At 35.9% G+C, this 18936-nt stretch overlaps 1 protein-coding gene across 8 annotated transcripts in view; it reads right to left on the bottom strand.

Moving 5' to 3' along the window:
- LOC139471859 (zwei Ig domain protein zig-8-like) overlaps positions 1–18936 on the bottom strand; it is a 226820-nt gene that overhangs the window by 53480 nt on the left and 154404 nt on the right. For 7 of the 8 annotated variants that reach the window (XM_071254372.1, XM_071254364.1, XM_071254407.1 and 4 more), the window contains one exon: positions 12420–13526. In XM_071254372.1, coding sequence (XP_071110473.1) covers positions 12420–12501 — 82 coding nt within the window. In that variant the 5' untranslated portion in view covers positions 12502–13526. Of the gene's footprint in view, positions 1–12419; positions 13527–17285; positions 17424–18936 lie in introns of all 8 variants that reach the window. The other variant, XM_071254396.1, reaches the window with a different exon arrangement.

Raw genomic sequence — 18936 nt, 5'->3', positions numbered from 1 at the left:
TGTGGGTTCAATAGCTTCATTAGGACTAAAAAATACCACGATACTTCCACAAGAAAGTGTGATGGCAAATGATCATGATGTAACCGTCATCGTGGAGTTGGTCAAGGCTGACGGAATGCCCGTTCATAATTTCAAAATAAGTTGCTGATTTGCTAATCGGATACGCCGGTTTACTTCACAATATTTTGATGATACGCACAAGTTTTATTTTTTTAGCGTATCTGTAATGTTCGTTGCGTATTTGATACGCTTGGATTTTATTTTACTGCGTATTTCTGCATTTCTGATGCGTACTTTACGCAGATACGCAGCTTATCTGGAGCCCTGTAAACATTCAGAACAAAAGTATTTAGATGGACATCAGAAGGTTTATAGAACACAGGAATTTGAAAACTTAAAATTCTTGGATTTTTTATTTGTATGACATATGTTTCTTTGTAACTGGTCATCATTCAACCTTTATAATTACTGTTTAGTCTCATATTGAAACATAAATTGGGAAAGGCAGATGATCAATGTGTTGGTTTGCCATGTGTATTGGACCAAGGTTAACCATGAGGGACTCACCATCTGTACGCATTTACATGAACTTCACAATTCTACTTGTGACTGCATGATCAGTACCACACTATCTTGCAATTCATGTTTTGTGACTGAATCCCAGATTCACCCTCACTATGATTCTTGCAAGAACCATACCCAAATATCCAAAATCCACATTACTCCAGGCCTTGCTGACACATTACGTGGAGTAGGTATGATATATGATATAACTGAATCACTGTTTAATGTGGCATTTGAACACAATACATTAATTCATCATACTCCACAGTCTCAGAAAGCCCCTGACCTTCACAAAGACCAACCATACACTGACATAATCTGCTACCCTTCTTGCTGATCTGTTTTGATATTTCATGCATAATGAATCTGAATATATGGTTTGATTGGCAAAAACAGAACACAGGAATCTGGCCAAGAAGTTTAACTTAAGCTTCAGGTATATCAATGACCTGATATTGTTCAATAATGGTCAAATTAACAATTTCTTTTTACTTATTTACCCACCTATACTCGAAAACAAGAGCCCAGTGAAACTGCCTCATCTGAGTCATATGTTTAGATCAATGCAGAGTGATTCAGAGTGAAAAAAACCTCCACAAGACTGTATGTCAAGAGGGAATCTTTGACTTCACTTCCCCTTTAAGTCGAGCAATATTCCAAAAGCTTTAGCCTTTGACGTCTGCATTTTACAACTCTTGATGTACAATTGAGCATGCTCTTTCTTGGTAGATCTCAAAGAGTGTCATTCAACTCTAGTTCAAAGGTTCTTTGAACAGGGTTACAACATTCAAGCCATCAGCAAGGCTTTCAAAGAGTTATATGGTATAGACATGTAGAGGATCTTTCCAAAATTTTACGCATAAACAACAAAAATGATATCTGCAGCAATTCCATAATTTAACTTGTACTTGTAAACTTGTTTCTGTGTTTTTTTTATTGATTTGACATTGCATGTGTTTGTGAATGTGCCACCGATGAGGCAGGATACTCTCACTGGAATCATCACTACCGTATTTTCTCGAGTATAGTGCACACTTTTTTTCCAAAAAACACAGCTGTTTAGAAGGGGGTGTGCATTATACACGAATTAATTAATTGATGTTTTCTCCCCCATGGAAAGACATTACCGTCAGCACGTAACACTGGAAATACTATGTCAACAAATCCATACTGAAGTACGCAAAAAATTTCATGTAATTACACTGTCTGGCTATAAAAAGTGTTCTTTGTATATTTGGACTTTTGTTTGTAACTTATTTCATTAATTTTATTCAAAATTCTTTTTAATATTGTTTTTATGAATTTCGGCGAAATCGTGTGTGAAGTGATCGGAAGATCGCACAACTCACCGTTATTAACAGCAACCACTGTCAGATTACTGCTATTGACGCCTTGAAACAAACTTTAGTTGACAGAGAATGGATACATATATCATAAATGCCATACTTTGAATCGTTAAAAGTCATATTTGTTTTTGTTGAACGATTCTATGTCAACAAGTAATTCTCGCGGTCACGTGCACGGAAGCCTTGACGGTGAATGGTCAGACTGGTTCCATGTAAACAATAATACCCGGCAATAACGATCAGCTGCTTTGCTTAGGGTTATTATTATTTTAAATATGTTTAGTAAAAGCTGCATCTAAATAAACACGATATTGGGATATATTATTCCTGATAAAAAAAATAGTTTAAGATACAATTTTTGCCGATCCTTGCATTAAAATACTGTAAAGTTATATCATTGGGTGTGTCATGACCGAATCACCGGTAGATTCCAACAAAACGTGTGTACAGCTGATTGCTGTGTCCGGCTTAGTTTACGAGAAAATACACAAGGTAATCTTAATCCCTGGATATAAAACAATGCATAGTAGAAGAAAAAATACAATTTAAACGGTAAATCAACATGTCTGGTGATTTTTTATCTCAAATTTCGAATTTGTACTTATCACCCGTTCGTTTCACATATCGGACTTCGCTGAAGGGGGTACGGTGTAATTTTTTTATGTGCATAATATTCAAATTTCTTTTTTTCCAAAATATTGAATCCGCTAGAGGGGGGTGCACATTATACTCAAGAAAATATGTTTTTTCATAAATACATGCTCATGACATAGTCGGAATAGCAAAATGGACTCTACATCATTCTTGTTTCTTTTAGTTACATATGACAAATATCCAACAAACACTCCTTTATCCTCCAGTGCCTAAACTAATCGATGCACATTTGGATAATACACATGACCCTAGTGATGAGGTGCTCACATCCACATATGATAAGTCACAAACATGGAAATAGAATTTTCAGTGAATAATTCACTAAAACCTAGTTGGTAAAGATCTGTCACTGGTATCAGTATTCCCAGTGTGACAACATGAGGACTCTATCCTCATTACTTATTCATCTTCATCACCAGAGGAACATGCATCATAAATTTAACTTCACATTGCTGCACATGACACGGAACTCTTTCTCGAAACCTTGATAATTTCTTGAGCTAGGTATTTATCACAAAGTACCAATTTATTTATTTTCATTAGCGCAATATACTCCTTTTGCATTCAGTAACATTTTTCTTACCATGACAACCACATTATATGCATTGGTGTCTTTATGAAGAAAAAGCAGTTATCAGGGTACAACGAAATTAATCATAGTTTTCAGCAGCTAATCAGGTAGGAATATTCTCCATCTTGACAAGTGTTTCACCTAGTTCACATGAACAATTGCAGCTATCAAAGTTATAAGGAAATGTTACAAAGACATTATTGACTTGGCGTTGAATGGAGGTGTGAACATTGTGTCTGCAGACCATTGTTACCACCTTTGAAGTATTGACTTTTACATGCTGCTTCATGCTTCAACAATAGAAATAATAACATCAAGTTCAACAATACACCTTTAACCTATCAAGACATTTCAGCAAACTACTTGATCTAACATCAATATTTTAAATATTTGAGAATAGAATACTGGATCACTTCATAAATATGCTGTTTGATTGGTTCAAACACTGCCCCGACCGGTATAACTATCCACTGTGATGAAAAATATATCTGTGCGAGTCGATATCAACTCATCACAACATATTACTAATTTCTTGATGCGACTGAAGAAAGTTTTGTTTACAATGTCATTCATCAAATCTTCAAAACGTAAAAGATAAATGCCTTTAAGATCCTGTGCTGTTACAGAACTCAATTAAGGACACAAGGTGGAGAAAAGTGAAGAAAAGATAACAAGATTGTCTCTGCAACCTACATTTCAAATTAAGTGGTTTTGTGCCTATGAATAATTTAGCGGAAATGTGTCAAACACTAGACCTGTATACACAAATAGGCACCACATTTGGTGTAAGAGGAGGGGCCACTTAACAGCTGTTTAGGTTGAACAACCTAATTTACTCCAGATTTACTCAGTAGTGTGTCTGAAATCACCACAGAAAGACCTTCAGAAAATACAAATGCAACAAAAATCTCACCTTATCCAAGATATGTACATTATCATCTACACAATTCAAAACAGTATTATTTACCTCTTAAACATCATTATTGATACAGCTGAAGTAACGATTTTTCTTCTTGATAAAGCCTCCATCCTTCTTGTCCATCATTACCGTACATCACAACAACTAAGCTGCAGTGAACTCAAGATGCAAGTGTAAATACAAGCCTGTGAAGAGATAATTACTGCAGATAAGACACTAGCCCAATTTAGAACCCAGTACATGATTACCTTCTCTACACTCATTTGTCTGTACCTTATACAATATTCAGAACTTAACCTTTGAAAATTCCGAACATAGTGATTGATTCTGATACTCTATAATTGAGAATCATGGGTACAGCTTACTCACTTACCGGTAATAAGTAACTGATTTCATTTCAATCTGATATATATATGCACAGGTAATTACACAATTTGACAAAATGCTATTTTCATGGCTCCATGTATTCATAATCCATTTGATGGCTTCTCATATCCTTAATATCAAAGTAACAAAGCTTGTCAGATACTTTGAAAAATATATCTCTACCATTAAAGGTTAGAGATTGTATAGAATCTGTAATTATAAAATTTTAGGATTACACATTAAAGATAAACATAGAGTTATATCATTAGGTAAGGTGAAATGGGGGTTTAACGTCACATCCAAGATTATTGCACTTACATGCATGCATGTGTGTGTGTGCTTGTACTCGTCCGGACTAATGCCGATTTCATAATGCTAGCCTACTGAGATACCATGAGTATACCGACACCAAGCAGACCATGCCAGTCATTGTTTTAGTCTCTTCATGCTGAGTGCCAGGCAGGGTAACAACAAGTACCACCTATTAACGTCTTCTGGTATGACACGGCCGGGGATCGATCACCAGACCAGCTGTCATTATGCTGGAAGACCTTAAGTGATGACTTTTGGTATCATCTTTCTGTACACATCAGCAGCACATCGTGATGAAAGTATCATGCAAAACAAATAATTACCATATTTTCTTGTGTATAATGTGCACTTTTCAACAAACCCAAAAACCAAAAAGCTGTGTCAACAAATCTGTACTGAAGCATGAAAGTTAGTCCTGTTACTACACTATCCAAAAAGTGTTCATTGTACATGTATTTCTCACTTTCATTAATTTTATTCAAAATTTCATTAAATTTTGTTTTAAAAAATTTCAGTGAAATTGTGTGTGACTTGGTGCAGACCACACCAGCTCACCATTATTTACAGCAACCATGATCAAAATACTGCTATTGATGCCATGAAATGAACCTTTGTTCAGAGAATGCATACCGGTACATATATGTCAAATGCCATACACTAACTCATAACAAGTCATAGTTGTTGTTTAATTGTATGTCAATATGATGTTTTTATGACTGAAATGGCAAGACCACTCAGGCTGAATCAACAAACTGTTCCATACATAAAAACTAACCTATAGTATACCAAAGCCTACAGTTATGATTATTTTTATTCTAAATATAAACAGTAAAAAGCAGCATATAAAATACTTTCGGTTATTATAGGAGACAATAACAGTATCATCTACATATGAAAATATTCCCAGCATAACTCACTGTCTCGACAGCATTTATGGCATATTCACTGCACTCAAGATATTAGAGAGGAAACAACTGAACAGCCAGTTGCCCCAATATGACAACTTCAAGGCGAGGTCACGCCATAATGTAGGTATTCGACTACCTCATGCTAAGGCCTGAAAGTTCAATGTAATCTCTCTCCATTATCATGTGTACAAGCAAAACACAAAAGCCAGGTGGCCATAAGTTTATCTGCACTACAGATGAGCTATATCTATAACAATGCAATCAAAATACACATTTTCAACATATGAGTGCATATTGACCTTCCTATTTTCTAACAGTAACTGGTTCATGAATTTGGCACACAAGGTCATGTTGCAGTCATATACCATACTATCAGCATATCTACCTTAAGTACTAATGAGGACTAAATTACCCACATGCCAATACAGGTGTAATGATGATTAATTATAGACAATAATGTGGAACTAGTCTTGTGACCTTTTAATCCTCAGTTGAAACTGTGGGCGGACTGAGTCTACCTGCCTAATTAGAGGACTGGAATTAGCTTTCAGATTCTTATCAAGAACATTTTCCCTACTAGGTGTTGAGCTAGACTAAGGATTATAGGTCAGACTGATTACTCTTAACAATGGTTCAGACACTGCTTTGTCAAAAAGAAAGACTGAAAAAAAAGATAGAAGGCATATACAAGTACAATCGATCAGATGGGTGTTTGTGATGTGTTTTTTCATCTTGTTCGCATCAAAATCCGTTATCTACTGTACAGAAAGGAATGCCACAATCCTTGACTTCCTTCAAGCTTGAATCTACAGACATCAATGTAGATTTTATATAGATCAGGATACGATAGACCATCGGTAAATGTACTTGCACAACATTTTTACCTACAAAGACCACAATATTTATACTATAACAGATTCAGGATGACACCTCAGTAAGATTCAGGTCTTTCTACGTACCAAGGTACAACATTTTGATACTACAACGCTGACCAATTGCAATTGGTCCACCTATCGCTGCATCCAAAGTTTCACTGAATGAGCAAGCAAGACCAAGTACAATATTATTTCAGTTCATTGAGATATTAATGAAGAAAAAGAGTGAGCACATTTGCGTAAATTCACAAATGTGCACCCAGGTCTTATGTCTATGCCTCCATAAATGCAGAGAAGATATTTAGGTCAATTCTTATAAATATGTCAATCATATTAATTAGCTTATTTAATCATTAACACAAAAAATCTGTAAACAGCAACTTAAATCAGTGACAGTGTTCATTGAAATAATGCAAATGAAATATCAGCTTATTAGGAAACTTCCACTAGTGGGTGTGGTCTAATTCTTTTTCAGTTTATGGTAACATCAATGCAAAAAGATTTCATTAGTTAGCCAATCAAATGCCATGGAATCACTTGCAAATTATTTATTTCAAATCATCTACAGGTAATATTAGAAAGGTTATTTTGACATGGTTAATATTTAATAACAAAGTTGTTGTTTTTTCGATGTCATTTACAACATCAGTATGTAAGACTCATAAATATTATGCAATACAGACTACATGGCATGTTAAATGTACAGTGTCAACATAGCTTGTGCGTAATTTTCATTTATTGCTTTGTATGTCAGCCAAACATAAATCTGCTTGTGTGGTATTTTCAATTCAAAGAATGGAAGACAGTCAACTTTATAATAAAACAATAAATCACACATGTTAAAATACAACCCCTACTTCAGTTGCAGCAGCAAACAATGGACATTCAGTTATTGTCATTATTTAAACATTAACAGTCTATAGCAAAAGCCATTGTTCTAGTGTACCAAGTAAACCGCTACAGGAATTGCAATATATTGACTACCTTCATAGCAACTTCACACATTTTCCATTTGATCTCCTTATTGGCTTCCCTCTAAGCACCATTGACAGATAATTGACATTAGGCAGAAATGGCATATAATCATTACTCACATGTGTCCAAAATAGGAAAAGAAAATACCATAACACAATACATTTGTGCATATCAATACTTTCAGGCCTGTTAATGTTTAATATAGTGCCTAAAATCAATCATCTTATTGTACCTTTTTTAACAAAACCTTATTTATAGTCCTGCTCAATCATTTAATCAAGATTTTGGTAATCTAAAGCATTCTATTACGCAAGTAAAGGGAAATCAATGCAAACAGTACATAATCATGCAGCAAGTAAACATATCTTATTACAGAGGTACTTTAAATAGCACACAATTCTAGATCCCAGTTCTACAATGGAATCCTTGGGCTATGACAGTATGAGTTACGTTTATGCATAAGTGTTGGGACAGTCATAATGCTTTCACAAAAGTTTAGCGCCAGTTCACTAAGACTTCATGATGCCAATATCTTTGATGTACCTGAATCATAAACATGTTTTTCCCCTCAGAACTCTTTTGACAAACATTGATCCAAGCCTGAACTCTGCTATAGAAATTGACAAACAATCACCTCAAGACCACGGTAATTCTTGGATTGTGCCACAATATTTTGCTTAAGGGCAATGTTGTATCTTAAATAGCAGCTCATGTAGTGTAAATGACATTACTGAAGCCAGCAGGCATGAATACGATCATGTTTACCACAGTGATTGTGTTCTGTCATCATATCCATGATAATCCAAGACTCGCTCAAATGGTTTTCATTGCAAAAACTTGTTCATCACTTAGATTGATCAACTCCTGACAGTGTATTACAATCAGAGAGTGTAGATGATTTACTCATATGACCTCTGACCAATGATTCACAAATCCATATTTACTTTGTCTTCTATTTCATTACACATGATACTAAAAGCTATATGTCTGGCTGAAAAGTGCAGATGCAACATTCTTTGGAAAAGGATTGGCTTTTTTTTGCCCAAGATGAATTTAGACCATCTGAGAATTCAAAGGTCTGTCTGTCTTATACAGAATGTGCTCAAATGTGACATAAACATGTTGTGTTAACAGTAATGATTAGAACTTTTCAACCTTCAGACAAACCAATATTTTAATGGTATCCAATGATTATCAACAATATGTACCATGTGTGACCTTGGGCAGGACATTGTATGGCACAGCTGTTGAGTGTGCAAATGAGCCCATTGGGCCGGTTACATGGGAACAAAATGTCTCAAGGTCAAAATGAGAATCTGAAGTTATGCGAGTGAGTTAATTCGGTTTTCCACTGCCTCTTGCAAGTCAAAATAAGAGAACAATCAGTCACGATTATTTTCAAATATAGATTCCAGAGGCCATGAATGGAAAAAGTGACGAAAGTTGTAATTGTATGGATCACTGAAAATCAGGGATGACACAAGGTGTTTGATAAAAGGGTGAAAATGTCCTGCTCTATTGGTAGCACAGATAAAAATGCCATGTAAATATCATAGTATGGGATAACAGCATATCATTATGCCAGCGGATGTGTCATATTTAGTAAATTACCATTTAAACTTAATATGACTAAGACTTCAAAAAGTTGTTTGAATTTTCTAAAAATCTGTTTGGTCTAGTAAGCTTAGCTAATAATAGTTTATATCCTAACACTAAAATAACTGAAAATGGTGCTTAGAACGAGGTGTGTGTAATAGAATTTTTAACAGAAACGTTTTCAGCGCAGACTGTAATAACCATGTCATATCAATGAGAGTCACAAAGTTTATTTGTTTTTCTTGCTTTAAGCCACACTCAGCATTCCAGCTGTATGACAGTCAGGTCACAGTGCCTTGCCACCCTACACATTAAGTCACCTCTTACAACAAGCATAGGTTGCTATGAACAATTCTTATCCTGAATCCCCATGGGGACTCAAAGAAAGGGCATCCAACATTGTACCCATGTATTTTCAGTTGAAAATTGACATGCTTTTGCATGTATTTGTGATCAGTGGCAACTTTATAGCAAACACCTGGTATCATCCCTCTTGCGTAGTGATTCATGATAAAGTCAGAATCGCACAAAGGTCTCTGCTTTTAGTAGCGATTTCTTATTATTATGGAAAGGGTATTGTTGCGTATATCATTATCATGATTATGAAAAAGGTTCTGTCACTTTTATTCATAAATTATTCTGATGAAACATATGCCAGTTATACCACACTACAAACTGCTACATATATAAGTAGCACTTGCCAAGTGGTATAAAAATAAATTTGTAAACTTTCTAATGTTATGTGCAAGTTCACAAGCCATTGATAGTTTGATTTTCTCAGGTTTAATGTTTTAGCTAGGCCACTTGTCAATGCCATTGATGATGGAATACAAATATTATTTGAGATACACAGCACTCATCCTAACCTGCAAGGACATGACACAAGTTGAGTACATGAAAAGACTTTCTATAGTTGCATGCACAGAGCATCTGAATCATTCAAACACTTCAGCAGGATTAATACGGCTAATGCTACATATATTTTATAAATGAAAATGTAATGGTATTATTTTCAATGGCCTCAAACCTCTTTACTATCAAGTGTGAAAAACAAGTGCATTATTTCAGTTAGATGACATAAAAATGATGTGGAAGACTTCAGTAACATACCTATCAGTTCGATGACCCCAATATTTCCATCAATGATTATACCACATATTGCACAACTTTTTCAAGATTCATGATAAAGTCAGAATTGCACAAAGGTCTCTGCTTTTAGTAGCGATTTCTTATTATTATGGAAAGGGTATTGTTGCGTATATCATTATCAGTTCGATGACCCCAATATTTCCATCAATGATTATACCACATATTGCACAACTTTTTCAAGATTCATGATAAAGTCAGAATTGCACAAAGGTCTCTGCTTTTAGTAGCGATTTCTTATCATTATGGAAAGGGTATTGTTGCGTATATCATTATCATGATTATGAAAAAGGTTCTGTCACTTTTATTCATAAATTATTCATATCAGTTCGATGACCCCAATATTTCCATCAATGATTATACCACATATTGCACAACTTTTTCAAGTAAATGAGCACCCATTTTAAAGCCATTACAAACATTACTTGTGTGGAAAAGGCACAAGAGTAATGGCTATGAAATGAAACACAGAAAGAGCACTATGGTCTCACAAAAGCTGGTCATGCCAATAGATTTCATAATGTGCTTCATATGGCCATTGAAACAGTACTTTACTCATGTGTTTAGTTCATATCCTGCAAGCAAATGTTGATGTGGAAAGAGGCATGTTCATGCAGGCAAATGTAACTGTCTCTCATAATGTTGGCCAGTAGACAACACCCCAACTAATGGCATAGCAATTCTGTTTTTGTCATATAAGAGGCCCATTTGGAAAGTTTGAAGGGTTACATATCATGAAGTACAACCACTGCAGCTCATTCCCTGTCAATGGGAAAAGCATTTGTTTTAATTGGACTTTCACAGAAATTGCTGTCATTTATATGAAGGTGGCATTAATTGACAATATACGTCCAATGACACAAGCATTGAGTACAATAAAAAGCTTCTTGACGAAGTAATGATGAGACATAACTTCTGTCTTAGTAACATTTTCCCTTTGCTATTATATGTCTTGGAGTGTGTGGTGTTTAACGTCACTTTGAACAGTAATCCAGTTGTATTGTATCTCATGTCAGCTTAATGTGGGAGGAAAACCCAAAGTGATGCAGGTTTCAGATGTTAACCACTTCAGTGAAACTCACGAACATGGGTATGGTGCTGACAAACCCAGAAACATAAGCAGGGGGAAACAAGATTTGAACCATTTGACCCATTAAACAAATGGCTGATACCATGACCACATCATGGGCACACAGACAGACCACACCATCACACATAATAACCAATTAATTCCTGTACATATTATCACATCCCAATGATAGCTGTTAAATAGAAATATAGATCTTGTTTAACTAGCCCTTGACATTTATGTCCTGGAAAGCTGAAAACATTCTCAGTACACACATTGTTATAGTCAATATACATGCCACAACCAGGTCTATATATTACTCTTGAGCACATAAATAACCATAGTCAAACAAATTGTAAAGGTAATGGATGCATATTGTCCATATATTACTATGAAATGTAATAAATATTTATTGACCACCTACTTTGCCTGAACAATGTAATTATAGCTCATGTAGCAAGGCAATCTGTTCTTCTGTTTAGTGTGTTTACACAAAAATTAATCTATTCAAAATGATTGCACTTATGCATTAATCATACAAATACAAAGATTGCTGAGACAGACTGAGACTAAAATTGATTTTTACTTCAATTTAAAAACTGTAATGACTTTTAAATCAGAATAAGAAAGTAATCACTTTACTAATACTTGCATTCCTTCCTTTGGATATAATGATTGTGCTTAAGACAAAAACTTTTCATGGCTTTCAGAAAATAAGGTTGGAAAAAATAATAGACTATGCCAGTTTTCAATAGCATTTTCTTTTAGCCACAAATCCAAAACAAAACTTACCTTCTGTTTAACAATTAAGTTTATTTTTGTCATCCTGGAAGATGTCATGTCCATAACAATGGCCAAGCAACATGTGAGATGACTACCCATAGAAGTAACGGACAGAAGCCAAGGTGGACTAATATCTGAACATCTAAGGACCTCTTGTAAATCTTTGGTTCTTAACATTAGATTCATGACAAATACCCACTGACTTTCACACTTGGTCTCAAAACACTGCAAAAGCAGTGGATCATACTTTGTGTATAGCTTTCCTTAAGCGTCATCCTTCTTATGAACATTAGTCTTTCTGCAGTTATATGTTACAGCAAAGATAAAAAACTTACCTGTTGATGAAAGTAGTGGGTTGAGGAAGAAATGGAGAGCTCCCAAAAGAATATGTACATTCCAGAAAGTTGGCAGCCTCATGCTTGGAACAGTCGACAACAGGCTTTAGCAATACATATACACAAGGTAGATTGGTTCCGTAGATCCATGAGGGGCTTACACACAAAGCATGTGTCACCAGCAGTCTGTGCACCAATACAATATCACAGGATATATCAAAACACGTCACACAAAATCTGTATTTCCAAACTAATACTTTAAATTGTGTTCATCAGAGCTTGATCCAGAACTTCATCCATATCAAACACTGCTCAGGTGCTACATTTTGTGCAATAAGATCAAGGATGACTAATCACACACTATAACATAAACAGGTTGTGTCTATTCTCTCAAAGTTAAACTGTATCACAGAGGATACACCAAAATCATCCTATTTCCAAAACATATCTTAAGCTGATCAAAACTTGATCTAAAAATTTGAGTTTCGGTAGCAAAATCAAGAAATGTAAATCATAAGCAGCATCTGAAATTCACATTACAACAACAGTTTTAACATGGAAGATCGGTTGGTGTAAAGCTATAAAATTAATAGCTTGTACCGAGAAAAACTAAAACATAATCATCCAAACTTATTTTTCTGCATTAAGATAATCAAAACATAAGTTCATGAACTTTTTCTTAATAGTGATGAATTTTCAAGATAGGAAACAGATCAACAGCAGACTAATCAATTTTGGTGTAGAAATCAAATGTTTGAAACTTGCAGGGGTGATTCAAGATTGTGAACTTCCACATCAATCATTAGGGGTTTAGTTATTCCAATCTGTGATTTCTCTCATCAAACTTGAGTCGCTTTTCGCTGATAGATGCGTGACTTCATTCCATGATATTATTGACTTCTGGGTTGAAGTTTGCTTGAATCTGTTCCGTGTTGGATTAGGCACATCCCACAGCATGACCTTAGAACCAGGTTTTCCTTTAGTAATTCCACACACCCATTCCACAGTTCAATACATCCAAGTCTGTTTTTTTGTGTATGTGAATGTCACAGTACACCAAAAGCCTGTTGCAGGATGGCTGGTTACAGTACCAATGTGATAAGAACCCTGTAACAGAAGAGAAGGAACTTTCATAAATAATCAGGTGTTGTGCTCCGTGATAGGATTTACGATTTCGACCCTTTGATGTTTATCAAGAGTATTGACACAACATGTAGCGTGCAGCAGGTACGATATCCCGTAAACTCTCTCTGGAGGATAAAGGTGGGGGAGATACTGTAGTGTGATCAGTGTTATATGAAGCAATTCGCCACACGCCTGGTCGTTGACAAACGTTCCAATTGGATTTAACGACACGGCATATTCACCTGCCTGGCCCTGGCATTGTGGCTGGGCACGAGACTACTACCTGAGAAGTTTAGTCACTCAATAATTAGTCATGGAACTTGCCACAGCTTAACACTGTGATATAGGAAGAATAAATTATTAATATGAGTTTGTCATACTCAATAGTCAGACCCTAACTCAACAATGACGAAGAGCATAGAGGTCCCAAGAATTGATTACAAAGAATTGGATGTGGGGAGCTAAGAGTGATTCACATTTAGCTGATTGAAGGGCTTGCTGCTCAGTTCAACAGTTATTACTATTGTTAGCTAATGAATGAAAAGTGCTATGTGAAGTGCTCTTCCCATAAAACCATATCTCATATTGACTGTAATGATGCTTTTAAAACACTAAAAAAATAAATGGAATTTCACACATAATTTTTTATTGCCACTTTCTATCTAGTAACAGGAATGATAATTTTGAAAAATCACACCTAAACGTTTTATTATTCATATGGTCATATGCCTTTACACGCCAAAGATGACATCATAGGGAATTTACTACAATTCAATTTTCTATTCAAAACGTAGATTCCTTTGTTGAGAATGTTGAGGTGTAAGTTGTATGCAGTGTTCAACTGGAGCTATGCATAATGGATTACAAACACTACATTCAGTAAAACATCTCTCAAACTAATTCGAAATCTGTCCGATTCTCAGACAGGTATAAAAAGATCATGCACCACCTGTTCCCAGTGTAAATGTTCAATTAGTAGGCTTATGTGAGCTGACCTGACTTCAAAACACCTTCCATTTGTTTGACTCATTCACAACACATTCCAGTGCAAGAGATCTCAGTTGCCAATTTGTAAATGTTTCTGAGGTAAGGCAGTTTGAATTGGATGTATTACAACAAGGTATTGAGACCATCATAGTGCCTGAGTACTTTGCTTTCATCTGAGTGAAAGCAGTGTGTTTGGCCTGTCCTGTATGGCCGATTTCCACCCTCCCCTCTTGTCTATCAAACCATGGCTGGTCGCCAGATTACAAGTAACTGACAATGCATATGTCAGGTTCTCTTTCACATCCTCTCTTTGCTGGAGGCCTACCTCAAAGCCAAAGTATTTTCGAAACCCAGATATTTAAAGTCAGTCCCTATGGAATGATTTGTACAAAGGAATAAAACATACACCTTTAAGAAAAGATCCACCAACATATAGTTAATGTGTTGATCATGGTGGTTGAAATGCACATGGGATTAACATTTTAGTAGAGTCCTCTTTGATCATGTTTGATTAGTTTTAGAATAACAATATGTGATTAGCAAGTATAGTGGAACTTGTGGTCTGCATCATTTCATACAGCTGCTATTGGTAAACAATAAATAAGTCTCATCAACACGTGCCAAGAATACTAATTCTGACCAACTGAAATGTAGTTGGAGGCCTCAATCTGTCACATTTTGACACAGTTCCTTTCAATCCAAATAGGCCATGAACTCATGCATCTAACATTAGCAAATAGCTGAATCTGGGGCAGACAAACAATTTTTTCATTTAATATTTGACATGAAAACACTAGATAAGAGAAATTAAATGTTTGAGTTCTGTCCATAAATGTGAATCATAAGGTGACTACTATGATTTATTCACATAATGTACTGCCATGATATATCCACATGAGGTACTATGAATATTGATATATCCACATAAGGTGACTACTATGATATATCCACATGGAGTACTACTATGATATATCCACATAAGGTACTATGAATATTGATATATCCACATAAGGTGAATACTATGTATGATATATCCACATAGGGTACTTATCTATCACATATCCACATAAGGTACTCCTATGATATATCCACATAAGGTACATAATGAATATTGATATATCCACATAAGGTACTATTATGACATATTGTGTCAGTTACATTTGTAACAGACATGTGATAACCTTGATTCATTCAGCGACAACATCAGCACATGTGTATTCAGTTATTTTGACTCACAACCATGTATGTGCAGTCAGTGATTAACTTGATCTAACTTTATCTGTATATATTAATGAATCTTTCAATTTTGGTGTCAATCCTTTAAACTTAATATGGTTTAGATATGTCTTTAATTAATTTCCTTACGAAACTTTCTAGCTTGAGAATTCCCTCCCAGTTGACATATTACTAATGTCAGGTAAAACAACTTGATTAAAGAGGCAATAAGTCATCGAAGTTCTAAATTCTTGTTAAATGTAGTTCCAAACTATTTATCATACTATGATAAACAGGTATACACATATTTGATCATAACTGCAATGTATATTTTACCTCCTGCCTAATATATCAGGGAGCAGGCTCCGGTGTTCGTACTGAAAACATCATGATGTTGTTTATTATTTGTCATCATTCTAAAGCTGGAGAAATACTGTCTGTTAAGCATTACATGTTCTTAAAACCTCATCTCTTATATCATCATACAGACTATATTTCAACAGCACATGCTTTTTCTTTTCAATTTCTATCCTGGTATACGATACATAATCTGTTCACATTGGCATGCAGACTATGGAGATATAGATAAATCACCAACTCCATCACTTGTATACAACTTACACGTTTATATATCTTGATTGCATATATATTTAAGAGCAAGAGATGGTTACGAGTTACCAAAAACAAATGTAAACAAAAACATTTACACAAGAAAGGAAAGCAAATGGTTCTGACATCCGATTCCCATATCAATAAATTAAGACAAACAACAAAGTGACACTTCTATTCCACACTCATGTGCTTTACCTGCCTATCCCCCTGAAAGTGCACCGATCTGACTAGGGTATCGTTATTCCCTGTGTTGCCTTCTACATGGCCAAGCATCCAGGCATAACAGTCCTCAGGGAGCTGGCACATCTGACACTAAAGTAAGGCCTGCTGAGGCCAAGTGATACCACCATGTAAAATACCTGGAGTATGTCTGGGGGAATACAAGCTAATGCACATACCTGCCTCCTGACAAATACCATGGCAGGTGTGATAAACCCTTCAATATACACCTACCTTCAGTGTGAAATACTTCTCGTAACATCATGGCTTGTACTACACAGTGTGTATGGTGAATAATTGTGCACAAAGCCAGGGTGAAATGAGACCTCACTGAATAAAGAATCACGTTAAAAGAATAAAGCGTATCGTCAACATGTCTTTAGTAATGTGATAATGTGAAATGTTTCACTTACTGCATTCATTCCCTTCAGAATTTATAGTGAGCTAGAGTGAGTGGTAAGCTGTGAAGAATTCAAGTTACACTGATTTACAAGAGTAAGACTGCACTGTTCTATGGACATGTTACCTAAAGACACATGTAACTTACAACGAAATGTCAATATAGGAATTACTGGTATACTTCCACAAAGATATTTCAGCCTTGTGACTGTTGTACGTCTATTTCAGGACGAGATGGTTCCAAGCTTGTGTTGTGCAAATGGAAGATGGTTCATATCTATGATTAATCATTACAAAAATATACTTCACCTAGCTCTTAGAATATTGTCCTTTCACCACATCCAGCGTAGATGATTCCTATTTGTATGGCCATTCTCTGTATGTAGGTAGCGAACGTATTGCTCTCTGCCCCTTTAAGACAGGCATGGCAGTCCCACTTGACTGTGGCTTGCAGCAGTAGAAAGCACAAGCAATGAATTATTCAAACTATCAACTGCTAACACAGTTCAAATGGTGTGAAACTCACAAGCGTTTAAGATGCATATTTTTTCTAAATATTACCTTTCTGCTGCTGTCAATGTCATATCGTTAATATATTTATGACGTATTCACTAATCAAAGTGCATAAAGATAACTTACTCTCCGCCCCATTACAAATCACTTATTTCAAACAACGTCTCTCCACTGTTGCGTAGCCTATTCCACCTACCCAGAACTCATCAATCACAACACTTATTGACCATGTTTGAAGACATTACAATATTTTGTATGAATAATCATAATTTATACATTAAATTCCTCAAGACTTAACACATCAAAAAGGAATTTGACTAATTCATGGAGTTAATGATGCTAGTTTCATTGTGCATGCATGCAGTTGAAAAACTTCAAAGTTACTCAACTGAAATGTGATACTATTTGATTATTTGTTGACTACTGTGATGCAAATGGATTGTTGCACACTGATATGACAACCTTTAACACTGTTGTGAAAAGGGGCAAGTGTAAGAATGAATATTATCCTACCCTATTTTTTATCCCGAAGATGAAATTCCCTAGTGTCAGGATGATTCTTCCAAGTGAATTTGAACCCATACCAGTGTGGCACTAATGTAGGATACTATACTCTAGACTAAAACTTCCCCTGGGAAAATATTTAGGTAGGTTATAATCCTTGCTTACACAAGTATCCTCATCACTTGTTTGTTGTTCATATTGTGTGACTGTATGCAATTCATACACATTAATTAGTGTGGCATACAGTAATGGGAAACTACAGATGTCCATGCTACATACAATGAATGTGTAATACCAGTCATATAGCAGTGTTCCCCTCTGTCTAGTACAGTGTTCCCCTCCGTCTAGGACAGTCTTCCCCTCAGACTAGTACAGTGTTCCCTTCAGTCTAGGACAGTGTTCCCCTCCGTCTAGGACAGTGTTCCCTTCAGACTGGTACAGTTTTCTCTTCGGTCTAGGACAGTGTTCCCCTCCGTCTAGGACAGTGTTCCCCTCAGACTAGTACAGTGTTACCTTCTGTCTAGGACAGTGTTCCCCTCCGTCTAGGACAGTGTTCCCCTGACTGGTACAGTGTTCTCTTCGGTCTAGGACAGTGTTCCCTTCCATCTAGGACAGTGTTCCCCTCAGACTAGTACAGTGTTCCCTTCGGTCTAGTACAGTGTTCCCTTCTGTCTAGGACAGTGTTCCCATCTGTCTACGACAGTGTTCCCCTTCACATACTACAGTGTTCTCCACGGTCTGGTGTTCCCCTCATTCAAGTACAGTATTCCCCTTGGACTAGTAAAGTGTCATCTTCCTGAGGCAAGGAAGTTAACAGACTGTAAAAGTCTAGTTTCCACCATTGCCAATCTAGGCTGGAATTTTGGAGTTATATTTTGGCTGGACTAACGACGCTATGCATTGTCCAATCAAAATATACATCCGGTTTGTAAACAAGGATTTC

The sequence above is a fragment of the Haliotis cracherodii genome, unplaced genomic scaffold (genome assembly GCF_022045235.1).
Source record: "Haliotis cracherodii isolate W230 unplaced genomic scaffold, xgHalCrac1.p SCAF_1, whole genome shotgun sequence".
Classification (NCBI taxonomy): domain Eukaryota; kingdom Metazoa; phylum Mollusca; class Gastropoda; order Lepetellida; family Haliotidae; genus Haliotis; species Haliotis cracherodii.
Note: the sequence above shows the minus strand (reverse complement) of the source record. Positions and strands in the feature narration are given on the sequence as shown.